This window comes from Gossypium hirsutum, chromosome A05 (genome assembly GCF_007990345.1).
Source record: "Gossypium hirsutum isolate 1008001.06 chromosome A05, Gossypium_hirsutum_v2.1, whole genome shotgun sequence".
NCBI classification, from domain to species: Eukaryota; Viridiplantae; Streptophyta; class Magnoliopsida; order Malvales; family Malvaceae; genus Gossypium; species Gossypium hirsutum.
Window position 1 is genome coordinate 50,374,761 of NC_053428.1, and position 15,652 is coordinate 50,390,412.

The 15,652-nt window shown below is 34.4% G+C and overlaps 1 protein-coding gene across 31 annotated transcripts; it reads left to right on the forward strand.

Moving 5' to 3' along the window:
- Positions 1-9,682: 9,682 nt before the first annotated feature.
- Positions 9,683-15,365, forward strand: LOC107959981 (uncharacterized). Of its 31 annotated transcripts, XR_005926829.1 has the most exons (8): positions 9,683-9,873; positions 9,999-10,322; positions 10,424-10,476; positions 10,588-10,720; positions 10,814-11,237; positions 11,666-11,724; positions 12,275-12,323; positions 14,172-14,255. XR_005926829.1 is itself a non-coding variant. In XM_041112628.1 (6 exons), the coding sequence occupies exons 2-6, from the start codon at positions 10,038-10,040 to the stop codon at positions 14,225-14,227; spliced, it is 453 nt and encodes a 150-aa protein (XP_040968562.1). In that variant the 5' UTR covers positions 9,684-9,876; positions 9,999-10,037; the 3' UTR covers positions 14,228-14,255. The 31 variants fall into 31 exon arrangements, 7 of the variants coding, with proteins under 7 accessions (XP_040968562.1, XP_040968561.1, XP_040968566.1 ...); XR_005926826.1 differs by having other exon boundaries at positions 10,424-10,720; positions 11,634-11,724; positions 14,172-15,326; XR_005926831.1 differs by having other exon boundaries at positions 9,683-9,876; positions 10,424-10,720; positions 11,656-11,724.
- Positions 15,366-15,652: the final 287 nt, after the last annotated feature.

The following is a 15,652-nucleotide window of genomic DNA, read 5'->3' on the forward strand; positions in this document are numbered from 1 at the left end:
AATCACACCCTTTTTACTGTAAAATGGCAAAAGCCAAAAAGCTGGAAGAACAGAAACAGTTACTATACGAGCGCGCGAACACATATGTAGAGGTTCTGATGTGACAGTAGAGGCCACCATGAGTGAACTCATGGGCTTTGGCCATAATGGGCCATGTTGGGCCATAGTGGGCCATGTGGGTCCAATGGGCTTGTGGGCCTACACGGATATAATATGTGGTAAGTGACAAATCATGAACTAGGCTATGGTGTACGCATAGTCGTGACTGAATTTGGGCTAAATGAGCCACATGAGTGTGTAGGCCCACTTGGGCCGAGTAATGGGACTTGGGCCTATTTGCACCGTTTTGATCATCTAGGTTACCTGAGTTGTGCGAGACTGTGAACCTACTGTTGGGTCAGTAAGTGTACCTAAACCCTAATTTACAAAATGAATAATTTACCCCTATGAGGGAAATGACCTAAATACCCCTATGTGTTCTATGACTATTTGAGAATGCCATTCTTATCGTATGTACATTTATATTATGTTGTATTGCATAAGGTGGGATATATGTTATTGGAGAAAGTGTACTGAAAGGTTTCAAGCCTAATACTGGCAACTCTGTTGCAAACACTGTTAGTGTCGATACCGATACTTTATTCTGAAGTGTAGGGATGGGTTGGTTGATTTATTCTCCATATGGAGTGTAGGGTTGGACTGAGCGGAGTGTAGAGGATGGTTGGGTAGGACCTCTTTATGCATCACTGTTACTGCTACTGTAATGGGCTAAGGCCCACACTAATACTACTGAGGATATAGGCTTAAGCCCAGATTGTTCAGATATTGTATGTTTGTCTGTTCAATAATTAGGGATTACACACTGAGTTTCATAACTCACCTTCTCCGCTTAACTGTGTAGGTAATCCTTAGGTAGGTCAGTGCTGCGAGGGACTCGGTGATGGCCACCCTATTGCTTCTATTTTATTTATTTATTTTCTATTGGGTTTCATTTTGGGTTATGTAATAAGGCCTCTTTAATTTTCTTGTTTAAATTTGGGTTTTGCTTGCTATAATTTATATCTATTGAGAATGTAGAACACGATTTACCAAAACGATAACAGTTTTTTTAAAAAAAAACACTACATTTTCGCAACGCTTTCAAGATGTTTTCACAACAAACAAAGTTTTAAGAGTAATGACAATTTAAAATGAGTAACGAATAGCTAAAATGATTTGTGAACTAACAAAGAGGCTTTATATTTCTAAACGGGATTTCAACAAAAGCAAGTTTTCGAAAAGCACTCCAATGTGACACCACCTGATTTGGCCATAACATCTAGGCCGGGTTTGGGATGTTACATAGCGTGCATGATAGCAGCCACAATCAAGATAAGACTATTCCAAGTAACCCAATCAGCCATAGTAAACAATGTTCTATTTATGCATTTTACTCATCTATGAAAATAACATCTTTGTATATAAATCAAAATAAATATTAACCATCATTCAAGGCTTAATACAAAATGAAGGGTTCTCAATCCAAGCCAACACATTGGCCAGTTTTCAATGATACAAAAATAACAAAGTCTAAGACCTATACATGCCAAATTCAAAAATATATATCAAACTATACCGAAAGCTTCGATTGATAGTGTGATCGATATCTCTGACTTCCATTGATCCTTAAGCTAGATAGGTAGCACTATAAGAAAATGGAAAATGAGAGGGAGAAAGCATAAAACTTAGTAAGTTACAGATAATTAATTATACAACATAACTTTGCGACTCATCAATAAGTATCATAATACACAAGTGCAATGAGCAAAATGTACTTATCAATAATCAATACACCTCATATATCGTATATTGAGCTTACATTTTATACATACCAAATAGGTACCAGTGTCACTCACAACGAAGTTATACTTTTCTTGTTAACTTGAAATCATACTTTTACCATTGAACTATTTGGAACATTATTGTATACTCATTTTGCCTCAAATATGGGTGTAGGTGCTGATGCCATGTCCCGGACATGGTCTTACATTGACATTCTCATAGCCGATGCATGCCCTAGACATGTCTTATATTGGCTTACGTCTCGAGGCCGATGCATGTCCCGAACATGTCTTACACTAACGCTCGTCTCAATGCTGATGCCATGTCCCAGACATGGTCTTACACTGGCTCTCATAATGTGGCTGATGCTTGTCTCAGACATGTCTTACACTAGCTCTCAATAACCTATATGTTATAGCATAAATATCAGACTTATTTCTTAGGTTCAAACGGGAACTCTACTGTCTCTATTACCATCATGCCTTCTCAATTCCACAATCAAGCAATTCATGCTATATTAAATTCAAGTACAATTCGAAACATACATTAACATGGTAGTTGTATTATCTACATACAACTTACCTTGGATTACAAAATGTGGCAACTAGTCGATTTAGTCGATTTGCTTGGCTTTCCCCTGGTTTAGGTTTAGATTCGATATTTCTTGATCTATAATAGCAAAATGTACTTATTTAGTCACTAATTAAAATTAGGCAATCGAAAATTCATATTTTTGGTAAAATAACCATTTTGCCCCTAGACTTTGACAAAATGACCATTTTACCTTTAGGCCCGATTTTTATCAAATTTATTCACATCTTAAGCCTAGCCAAACCCTTTTTACTCTTATAGTAACCCCAAATTCTCACTATTTCACATATTTAACATCTATTTTACAACTTGTGCAAAATGGTCCCTTTAGGTGTTTTCATGCTAACACCTTTCACAAAAGTTGTTTATAAGACACCTAAGACTCATTTTCTTCCATAAAAACTTTGCAAACATTACAAACCCTTTCATGGAAAAATGCTACACTCTTAATCATTTTTCAAAATAGTACCCTCATTTGAAAGCTCATGCTTCAAGGGTTTCAAAAGTACAAAAATATTCAAGAAAAGCCTTTAAAATCACTTACTTGTGAAGCCTTAAAGTTGGTAAAATTTTTGAAGCTTCAAACCCCAAAAAATGGCTGAAAATTTGGTGGAGAAGAAATGGGAAATAGGATGATATCATCTTTCTTTTATTTTATTTCTATTTTAGTCAAATTAACCACCAAACCCACCAAACTTGGACTTTTTGACCAAATTACCTCCTATGTCCGGCCATGCATAATCTTAGGGTCTAATTGCCCTTTAAAGACCCCTAATTTAGATTCTCTAGCTATTTGGCACTTTTATCTATCAAAATAGGACTTTTACATTTTATGCGATTTAGTCTTTTTTCTCAATTGAGCTCACGAACGTCAAAATTAACTCACCAAATTTTCCATGCATTCATATAATCACGCTTAACATCAAAATAATTATAAAATAATTTACTCAACTCTAAATTTGTGGTCCTGAGACCACTATTCTAACTACACCCTAAATCGGGTTGTTACAGGACTAAATTCCTCTAATCCTCACTCAACTTCTATTGTAATGCCTGTTGGCTCGAACTGTCACTGCACTATCTAGTGTCAGTAACTGCAATAACACTTTCATGCTAAGAAACATTCAAACCCCAAGATTAAACAATAAAATCAAGATTGTATAAGATAATATTTAACCAAGAATTCATGTGTACTTCCATACAAATAGAAAACAAAAGGTAATCACTAGCATTTAGAAAGAAATGAGAAAGAATCGAGTGGAGAATACTATTCCTAGACAACTCGACTGAATCTCTTTATTCCCTCTTATCTAGCACTTATGTCTCCTCCTCAGAAGCCAATCTGCATCAATTTTCATGTTGGCTCACCCATGAGAGGCTTAAGTTGCCATAGCCGCAAGCTTTAAGGTAGGATGAAGAAGATGATGGTCAAGAAAAAGCTCTCTCTTTCTTTTTCTCACGTCAACCTTTTATGTCCTCCTCTAGGAGTACAGGTGTTCTTTCCTCAGAATTATTCTATCCTTGTACATATAGGCTGGTTATACCATACTGGACAGTTCACGCATTTTTAGTTCTTATCCGGACAGTTGTTAGGTGCGACAACAATTCTGGATGCAATCTAGAATTAACTCGTGCAGCGGCATTAATGCAAAAAGATAGCAAAATGAAGGATAAAATAGGCTAAGATTCATTGAGTTATAAAATAAAATTTACTAAATTGAAAATGCTAAAATTTATGCTAAGTATAACTAAATGGGAACAATTTAACCAATAAGTAAGGAGAAAAACCTATGTTCTTTCTAGTGCTACCATTAATCATACATAATTATAACAACCCAATTTCAGTGAAATCGGAACAGTGGTCTTGGGACCGCAAATCTGAGCTGAAATATATAATTCATTTCTATTTTATTAAATGATCCATATTATACCAGAAATGTCACTTGAGAATTTTGATAAGAAACTTTTATCGATTATGTGCTTAATTACGAGAAGCACTAAATCGCATAAAATACAAAAGTTGAATTCTAGTAGCTAGAAGGACCAAATAGGTATGGAATTCAAACATTAATGTCCTTATATGGTAATTAGACCATTAATAAAAAGTATGTAGATATTGTTTGATGATTCATCCATGGAAAATGAGAAAAATTCTAGGGACTAAATTGGAAATCCATTAAATTAATTAATTAAAAAGATGCAAAGAAAATATCATCATATTTTCTCGTCTTCTTCACCAAAATAAACATGGAAACCCTAGGAGAGAGAGAAAAGAAACTTTCATGGCCAAATTGAGTAAGTTTCCTTGGCTCGTTTTTAGTAATTTTGATATTTTTGAAATCAGAATAATTTAATCTATCTATTTGGGGGACTAATTTAAAAATTTATCAAGGTATACAAACTGGTTCAAGGATGTATATGTTGGAAATTTGAAATTTGTGGTATAAAATGAAAGATTCATGATAGATAGCCAACTTTTACAAAGTGATTTTTCATGAAAACTTGATTTAGGGAGTAAAATGAAAAATGGTGAAAATCCATGGAAAATGCTAAAAATTTTGAAATGTATGTGCTGTAAAAGGTTTATGTATATTTTGGCTAGGCTTGGGTAGAGGGCCGGATTTCATGAAATTCATTTTTTGAGCCTAGGGACAAAATGGTAATTTATGAAAAAGTTAGGGGCAAAATGGTAATTTTGCCTAGGATGTAAATTGAGTCCAAATAAATATGAGATGTGTGAAATTGATGTAAAATTTACTTGCATAGATCTAGATAGACCAAATTTGGAGTTAGAACGAGGAAAACTGGGAAAATGTCGGATTAATAGATGTTTGTACACAAACTTTTGTCGAGGTAAGTTCGTGTAACTAAATTATATTTATTTACATGCTTGTTTTGATTGTGATTATGTAAATTGTATAAATGTTATATATATGTGAAAGGATTACATATCCGATCAAGCCCGATAGATTAAAATGTTCATATTAATTGATAATGCTCGATAGATGTTAAAATGGTAAATGATGGAAATATTTCTTTTATTCTTGGAATGGATGTGGAATATTATCACATGAATTATATGGATGTTAAAGATGTATGAAATGATCACATACCGGAAGATGCTTGGAAATGTTAAATCCCATTTGAATAAATGAAAATCGATGGATGAATATAATAACCTGAAATAAATAAGGTCCTGCATTTGTTGTAGAATGGATTTAGCTAGGGCGAGTAATCCTAATGACTTCACTATAGAAAAGATTTACCCCGGATGGGTAATCCTGATATAAGTCTTCTCGAGCATATGTTATGGACTGGATTTAGCCCGGACGGGTAATTCAGATTAAGCTCTTTAGAGCATATGACATAAAAAGAATTTAGCCTGGACTGGTAATCCTGTTGAATACATGTGTAGCTCGAGAGTGTACTCTCTGAAAATATTACCTTATGGATACTATTGGACATGAATTGACGGATTCTAATTTGTAAACCTTGAGTGTACTACTTGTGTACCCATCGATATTTCGAATAAATTCAACGGGTAAAGTTCTGACAAAGGCAAAGATGAATTTAAAACAAATTGACATGGAATGATACATATGATATGGAAATATGACATGAGAAGAATATTACATGAAAGACAAGAAGATGATATTGTATATGGAAATCACTTGATGAGAATGTTCATCCTTGATCATAGACCCGTACACCTTGAATGTACTACTACTTGTGTGACCTTAATACTAGAATAAAATGACTAAAGTCCTGACATGAAATGATTTGAACTTGAAACAAACTGCTATTAAGCTATACTTGTAATAATAAGATATAGTCTATACATGTTAAATGAATACCTATTGTGAAAAGCATATATGCATGGGAACTTGATTGTTGTTGAGCCCATACATGTCTTGATGCTACTATGGAACATATGACTAACAGGGGCAATGAGGATGTGTGTAGGGCTTGAGATCAAATTCGTTGAATATGCCTTACTTAGTTACCTTAAATAGGATGATTGGTAAGTTAAGTACCATGTTATACGAACTTGCTAAGCATTTTATGCTTATTTTGTTTTATTTGCCCGTGTTTTAGAGTAAATAGGAAGCTCATTGGATTGGAAGCTTGGCAGAGATCACTCACACTATCTATCGGCCTATGTCGATATATATATGGTAAATCAATTATGGTTGTAATGGCATGTATAGGTTATGTTGGCCATATTGGCATGGAAATGCAAATGATTATTATAATCTAGCCATTGGAATAGCTAGTGATGATTATGTTTTGGTACATGTGTATATGTATTCAAGTTCATGTTATGGTGATGACATAGGTACTATATATTTTTTGATTAAGAAGGGGGAAACAAGTATGCTTATTAAAGACTAAGACTGTAAACATGAACGCATGTGATGATATATTATGTTGAACGATAGAGTTTGCTTATCTTGAATGCTTGAAATGGTTGGTATTTGAATGTATGATTTAAGTGCAGGTCATGGGTGAAATTTTTGGTGTCACCTTACCCGTATTCAACACCAGAATAGGGTACGAGGAATTTCGGACTTATAGCACAAACAATCATATAATTTCGAGTCACAAATTTCCGTCCAAATTAAAAACCATTTGCATTTAATCATAGTCCCTAATACAAGCTTATGAGGCCCAAAACATGCATTGGTTGTGGTTTGGGACTAAACCGAGAACTTTAGAAATTTTTACAAAACTTAGAAAATTTTTCCACTAAGCAGGGGCCACATGCCCGTGTGGATATGGGACATGCCCGTGTGGGAGGCTGTGTGGTCACACACACCCGAGTAACTCTCTGATTTATAACTTATGAACAAATTGAGATCACACGGCCAAGTCACATGCCCATGTGTTAGGCCGCATGGAAAATTAATTTTCATAAAATAGGTGTAGAATTCACATGGCCAAGGCACACACCCGTGTTCAAGACTGTGCCATCCACACGACTGAGACATACACCCATGTCTTTGCTCATGTGCTTAATTCTGAGCATTCTGTTCCTCAAAATTAGGTGCAGGGGACACACAGCCAGAACACACGCCTATAGGGCAGACCATGTGTCACACAAGGCCTAGACACACGCTTGTGTCTCTACTCGTGTGAACAAAATAAAGGCTATTTACCAAGCCATTTGCCACCCTTATTATAACATCCTGATTTTCGGATTTATTTGCGGTTTTCAATATTTTGTAAAGATTTTAAAATTTTGTATTTGGATGTGAAATTAATATTTTGAGTAGGTAAATGGGCTTATAGAAGGCCCATGTGGTGGCCAAAACCCGGTTGAATTTTTGAATTTTTGGCCTTAGGAGTTAGGGATTCTGGCTAGATGGCCCTTGTATAGAGTTATGGGTAAATTGCATCACAAAAAGAGCCTTAGTAAAGTGGCAAGGGTGACGCCACTAGGCTCCTAAAAAGGTGGCGTGTGGAGCATTGGGGAAGGCATGGGATCGATTCCCTGTGTTGACAAATAGATGCATTTATTTTTAAGTGCAGGAGGGGTAGTGTTGGAGTCTAGGTGGAATCTGCTAAAGGAGAGTTTGAATCTGTCCAAACGCTTGGATTAAGGAGTGATAAGGGGAGAGATTTAAGGGATTTGGAGAGAGGCTAGGAGTTGGCCGAATTTTGGGAATTGAGCAATAGCGGCGCTTTTTGTTAAAACGCCGCTGAAGACCAGAGCATTAGCGGCGCTTTTGATAAAACGCCGCTGAAGACCAGAGCATTAGCGGCGCTTTTGTTAAAACGCCGCTGAAGACCAGAGCATTAGCGGCGCTTTTGTTAAAACGCCGCTGAAGACCAGAGCATTAGCGGCGCTTTTGGTAAAACGCCGCTGAAGACCAGAGCATTAGCGGCGCTTTTGGTAAAACGCCGCTAAAAGTTATATAACACCTAAAATCCTAAACCCCAAATAAAAAAATAAAATATTAATCTATAACCCCTAAAATAGTAAACCCCTAAACCCTAACAAGCCATAAACACTAAACTATAACCCTTAAAACCCTAAACGCTGCAATTGGTGCATTTTTAGTGGCGCTAGGTTATAAACGCTGCTAATGTTAAATTATTTTGTTCAAAACTTCGTCGTTTAGCTGTCTTATTTTTTACCCACACCTGATACACTTAACATTTTCCCCGGTTTTCCCCAGTTCTATTTCCCCCTTCTTCCTCATCCTAAATCCCTAAAGTATTATCACCCATTCTCAAATTCGACATCCTAAATCCCTAACGAATTTAATAATAATAAAGTAATTTTAACAATTAAACTTAAATTCAGAAATTTGAAACATGGAGGAATTAAATTCTTAAGAATAGAAATATAATGATTAAATTTTAATTTTACGAAAAGTACAAATACTTATCTCATATTTTAGCTTTTACAGATTAAGTGGTTTAATATTCAATTTGTTAAAGTATGTTAAGAGAATTACTTTTTCTTTTTTAAGATTTAACACTCCTATGCGAAAAGATATTATTTAACTCATATATTTATTAAAAGTTTATATAAAAATTAATTTAAAAGTTTATATAAAAATTAATTGTTATTTTGGTTATAATCATAAAGTTTTAATTTTAATTTTGTTATCTGAACTTAAATTGTTGTACCACTCCTAAGTGTAGGATTAAACTGAAAATTTTTAAAAAGAATTGAACTATAACATAACTTGATCCTTTTAGAAAACGAAGGTATATTGACAACTTGGTTACAATTTTAATTTAGTCCAAGTGAAAAATAAAATTCTTGATGGTGACTTTTGAAACTTGCAAATATTGTCAAGGCAATTCAAAGCAGGTGCGAAGTTAGATTTTTTTTTTTGGGTGGCGAAATTAAATTTTATACTTTTATAATAGTACAAATGCTAATTCACCATTTAATAGCCTATATCTTTATAATTTTAAAGGATTAAATCAAAATTTTGTATTTTTTAATTCATCGATTCCATTTTATTTCTCTTAAAGTTTTCTTTTGTATTTTAATGTTAATTTAAAAATTATAAAAATCTTCAAAAAAATAAAAAATTTAAAAATAAAAAATAAAAAACTTAAATATTTAATATTTAATATTTAATATTTTAGTCCATATTTCAGTTAAAAAGTTTAATATTCAAAATTAAAAAAAAATTTTAAAAATGATAATCTCAGCAGAAAAAAATTAAAAGAAAAAATAGAAAAAATAGAAAAAAATAAAAAAAATTAAAATTAAACAATAATGGCATTTTTTAGGTAAAATGCCATAAAATTTGTTACCCAAATTTCCCATTTCTCCCCTTTTTTGTTACCCGCTCATTACTCCCTCTTCTTCTCAACTTCGTCGCGCCCTAAATCCCCCAAATAACTCTCAAAATTTGCCCCTAAATTTCCCATTTCCAGCAACACAAGTCAATACACCTACACCAATCACGCTTCTTTTTCCTTTTCATTTCTTCAAAGGTAGTAGTAGAAAGGGGAGTTCTAGGAAATCTAGTCGAGATTCGGCTGAGAAGAAAGAGCCAATGCTCATGCTAGGGTTTTGTTGATTGTTTGATTTTTATTGTTTTGTTTATGTGCTTTTACAGATTTTAATCTGAAGAAATCTTAGCTCCGCTTTTACAACAATGGAGCGCAAGACTATTGAACTAGATCAGGGATGGGATTATATGCATAAGGGGATCAAAAAGCTAAGGAGGATTTTGGAAGGACTTCCGGAGCCTCCGTTTACCTCAGAAGAATATATGATGCTTTACACGTACCCTTCAAAAAAAACAGAGGCAGTAATGAAAAACGAAGAACAAACTCGTTTTTTGTTTGGGATTTCGCTTTCTGATAGACCTAAATGGAAGCAGTTTCTCATTTGCTCTTCTGGGTTCTTCTTTGGTTACCTTGTCAATGGCATTTGCGAGGTTTTTCTTTTTCTTTTCTTTTTCCATTTTCTCAGCAACAAAACAAAGTTTAAATGCATCATTTTAAGAATTTTATTTTTTTTATATTTGCTGCTTTTCAGGAATATGTATACAATAGACTCCAGTTCTGGTAACTGCTGTAGTTTTTATTTTGGTAATTATTTTCAATTTTTTTATATTAATTTTTTGTGTTCAGCTATGGCTGGTACTTCACATTTGTCCAAGTGTTCGTCTACCTTTTTCTGATTTACCTTTAAGGTTTCAGTCTAAAGAAAATGGTGAACCCATGGAAGACTTATGTGAAACTCTCTACTGTTCTCATGGGCTCTCACGGCCTCACAAAAGGATCTTTAGCTTTCCTTAATTACCCAGCACAGCTCATGTTTAAATCCACCAAAGTAAACCCCCAAAGTTGAAAATTTTCATTCTTCACAACATTGTTCTTATTTTTGCGTTTATTTTTTTAAAGCTTCATTTATGGATATCTTTAGGTTCTTCCAGTGATGGTAATGGGTGCCTTCATACCTGGTTTGAGATGAAAATACCCAGCACACGAATATGTTTTTGCAATACTTTTAGTACTGGGTTTGATCCTTTTCACCTTAGCTGATGCACAAACTTTACCAAGCTTCAGTGTAATTGGTGTAATAATGGTGATTAGTGCTCTTGTAATGGATTCTTTTCTGGGTAATTTGCAAGAAGCTATCTTCAACATGAACACTGAAACAACACAGTTGATTTTTTGCTGATGATGATTTAAACATGTGAAAAAAGTAGTGCGTTTAATGCTATACTTTTTTTATGGTGACGTTAGATAGAAATGCTGTTTTGCTCCACCGTCATTGGTTTGCCATTATTGATCCCACCCATGGTTTTAATAGGAGAAGTATTCGAAGCATGGAATTCTGTTCTGAGGTAAATTTTAACTCTTTATTTTGAACTTATTTTGATTCTCTATGATGCAAGCTATGGCAATCTACTAACTAATTGTTTTTGCTTAAGAGGACTACTTGTTTTTGTTTAAGTAGATCCATCTATTTGTTTACCTATTGGGTTTATGTTTTTGCTTCTAAAGTGATTATTTCATGAACATGTATATTGACTTCAAATAGTTTTGTATATGGAGCTTTGCTCACATTTGTGGCTTATAGCTTACGTTAAGAAACTTCACAATGTAAAACAAATACATTGATTGCATTTGTCTGTAACAGTTCAAATACTAATTACTAAAAGCTCTAGATATATATAGAAAGTACAGGTTCTTTCTTGTTCTGCTGCACTCAAGGGTAAAATATTAGAATCTAATTGCAGCTTTTTGGCATATCCTTTTAAGTCGACAACAGCTAGTTGCTGCTATGTTTGGAATATGCTACTTTAAACTTCCACAAGCTTATGATTAAGGGTATGTCTTTTGAGTTTTGATTTTTCATTTTTTTATCATTCCTAGTGATGATATACTGCAGATTCTGTTATTACAATGCCTTCAAAGGGGATGATTGGATTGATAGAAATCTCATTACTTGTTATTATTGGTTTCCCACTCCAACTAAAAGCACTCTCTCAAGTATATGCATATATTATGGATTACCACATATATAGTTTTTGCTTTCCCACAAGATTGAAATTAAAAAAAAAATTTACTTTGAAAAGTTATAAAAGAAAGTTTTTTTTAAGTCTTCCTAAAATCATTGTTATATGGCCTCCTTCATTTTCATTGTTAGTGTTTGCACCATCGAAAGCTTTCCTTTTATTTCCTTCTCAATACCTCAAAAATATTGATGGCTTAAGCTAATGTATTTAACTTCAAACACTTACCAGAGTGCTAGAGTTCAAGATGCTTTATTGACTGCTTGCAAGCTTGCTAATGTTTTCCTAGTGAAGTACTATTTTAAAGACCTTTTAATTTCCATATTTTGCTTTCTGAAATATGATTATATTTGTTTCATTTGTAGTGGAACTGCTGTATCAATGGTAATGAAATATGCAGACAATATTGTGAAGGTAAGATATGACCCAAAATTTCATGTTAGTCAATCATTGATTTGTCTGCATTTACATCCATCTCTCTGATTTTTTAAGAAACTTGTTAGGCATGTCATGGTTATCAATAATGTTCATGCATTTGTATGGCAAAATGAAGGAAGTTGCTTCTCTTTCTTAAGTTGATTGGGTTACTTGTTTATTCCTCTGCTTCCACTATATGTAATATCCAGTTTTCTAGCTGCTGAAACCTGTAAGTAAGGTGATTTATTTTATTGAGCAAGAATGTCATCTTCTGTCTTTTGATTATACTATTTACAACGTTGCTGCAACCCAAGCTAAGTGGTATGCGGTTTAATAATATTTTAAGAATCTTTAGCTGCATACTAGAAGCCTCCTCGAAAGAAAATGAAGCTAAGGAATGACTTTGTGGCTTCCTAATGATTTTGTGACAGCCCAAAATTGACCCTAGTCGGGAAGTGGTTTCGGGACCGCTAAACCGAGTCATAAAAATAATTAGCTGTCATATTTGATGCTTATTATATGTATATATGCATGTGTGAAAATTTCATATTTGAATTTTGTTTAATTGTAGGTGAATTTTAGTAAATAGGACTTATGTGAGAAAATTTTGAAATATGATAGGTCAAAGCATAAGGATCTATTAGTGCATGAAATAAAAAGGGGGGACTTGCATGTCAATTTCCCCCCCTAATTAGTAGTGGCCGGCCATGACAAGTATGGTAGACCAAGTGTGATGGGCAAGACATGTCATAGACATGTTGTGTTGGTGCATCATGGGAGGAAACAATAAAATAAAGTTAGTAATAAAGAAATGGAAAAAAAAAAGAAAGAAGGTGTGATTGTTTCTCCCCCTCCCCATTGCCGTGAATGTAAGAAAGAAAACAAAAAAAAAGTGTCCATCTTTTTTCATGTCTCTTGGCCGAATGTTCTAAGGAAGAAAGGAAACAAGTTGTGTTCTTTGGTTCTTCTTGGCCGGATTGAGAGGAGGAAGGAAGGAGTGAAGCAATCGGTCATCTTAGGTCGATATTAAGGTAAGGAAGTTGATACTAGTTCTTGAAATCCTAGTTGATTTTGAGTGAGATATCAAGTTATTGTTGGTAACCCATGTTGAAATTGTGATTTTGGAATAAGTAAGGTTTTCGGCTATGGAGATTAATAAGGGTGATGGTTGTGTTTCATGCTAAATCTAGATGAAAAATGGTAGTTGCTTACATCTTGATGATTATGAGTTTCTTTCTTGGTTCTACCTTAGATCCACGAAGTATATTTTTATTTGGTGTTGTTGGAAGTATCGGCCATGGTATATCCATAAGTGTGATTTATGCTTATTGCATGGTAGGTAAGATTTATGTTTTGGATATATGTTTAAATTTGGTTATAATCAAATTTGTGATTCGGCTCTTGCACATATATATATATGATTGCACATGATGTATTGGTGTGACCTATATATTATCTCAAGGTATATACTTGCACATGATGGTGCTTCGGTTATGGATTAAATGATGGATGCGTATTGAGTTATAATATGTAATGCATTAGTTAGTAAAATGTATGCCATTTATGTGTGGTATTAAGTATATAATCGGCCTCAACATAGACATGCATATTCGGCCATAGGAAGAAGATTGGTGTTGCATGTATTCGGTTAGAGGCAAGCATATTGATGCTTTTGTCTTGGCTTAGAAAATTCGGCCAAGGGGGAAAATTAGCTAAAATGTTGAGTTTGATTCATGATTCCGTACATATGTGACTTTAATGACTAATGTATAAATATGGGCTAAGTGCCTTGTGTTCCTCTTTTCGATGCTCAAATGATTAAATCAATTTATTTGTTTAATTAAGCTCAAGAGCAAAGGGGAACTAAATCCGATAAAGGGAAGGAAAAAGTGGTCGAATAGCCATCGGAATCGTTCGACAACATCCGAGGTAAGTTCTTGAGTAATAGAGCTTAAATTATGATTTGATTAGATCATGTTTTAAGCAAATCAAAATCATGCTCTTTGTGTGTGGCTATTGAGCCGAAATTGCAAGAATGATAAGTGTCTTGTGTTTGAGTTTTGCTAACGAAAATGAAATACGAATGTGCCATGATTTATTGTTAAATGTGTATGGTTATTTGAATGATGTCCGGGCTAAGTCCCGAAGGCTTTGTGCTAAGTGACCATATCCGGACTAAGATCCGAAGGCATTTGTGCGAGTTACTAATTCCGGGCTAAGCCCGAAGGCATTGGTGCGAGTTACTAAATCCGGGTTAAGTCCCGAAGGCATTTGTGCGAGTTACTATAACCGGGCTAAGTCCCGAAGGCATTTGTGCGAGTTACTATAACCGGGCTATGTCCCGAAGGCATTTGAACGAGTAGCTATATCCGGTTAAATTCCAAAGGTACGTGATTCGGGAATGAACGATCTTGCTGTAAAAATTTCAGTTAATACGCTTGTAACATCCCAACATTGAGGTATGTTTCGTATGTGCTTTGAATTAGTTGAGCCCTTACAAATAAGTATTCGCTCAGTTGATAAATGAGCTACCGGCCTTTGGCTAAGTTGATCTTTTGTGTATGAACATAAGGGTTGGTAATGTGAAGTAAGTATGATATTGAGAATTTGTGCATATGAAATTATCCGTTTAGTTATATGAATGCTATACTTTTGTTGTGCTGGAATCCCTTGCTCAAAACTTACTAAGCATAAATTGCTTACTCCGTTTCTTTGATTCTCTGTTTTATAGATTTTGGTTCTTCAGCTATCGGACTCGGGATTTTGAAGTCGAAGTCGCCCACACTATCAAAGCCCCCCCTTTTGGTACAATTTTGGTTGAACTTCGAAATGGCATGTATAGGACTACCCTTTTGTTGTGGGTCATGGACCCTTTGGATTTGTATAATTTTGGATAGCCATGCGAAAATGGCTTATATATATGTTTGAGCATAATGTTATAATCATTTGGTATGGATATGGTTATTGAGAGGTGTGGATATGCTTAACAAGGATTGGCCATGGGAATGGTTAATCACTATCATAATTTGTGCTATTTATGCTAAAAGGGCTAGTTGAATCATGGAAACTATGAAATAGGTAAAGTCTACCTTAAAGGCAGATGCTGACAGCAGCAGTGATGTAGATTTGGAAAATCACTAAAAATAGTAGGAATGGAATTAAATAGTGAATAAATTATGTAAACGAACCTTGATGAATATATTTTCATAGGAAAGTAACGAAACGATCATATGGACAGTATGTTAAGAGATATTTAGGTTCTCGTGAGACAGGGCCAGAACGGTTTCTGGATTCCCTGTTCCGACTTTAGAAATTCATTATAAATT

Coding starts and splice junctions, on each gene's coding strand:
- LOC107959981 (XM_041112628.1), top strand. CDS start 10,038: ATGGAGCGCAAGACTATTGAACTAGATCAGGGATGGGATTATATGCAT. Junction 10,453..11,203: donor TACAATAGACTCCAGTTCTG/GTAACTGCTGTA, acceptor TGGTTTTAATAG/GAGAAGTATTCGAAGCATGG. Junction 12,324..14,171: donor ATGCAGACAATATTGTGAAG/GTAAGATATGAC, acceptor TGTTTAATTAAG/CTCAAGAGCAAAGGGGAACT.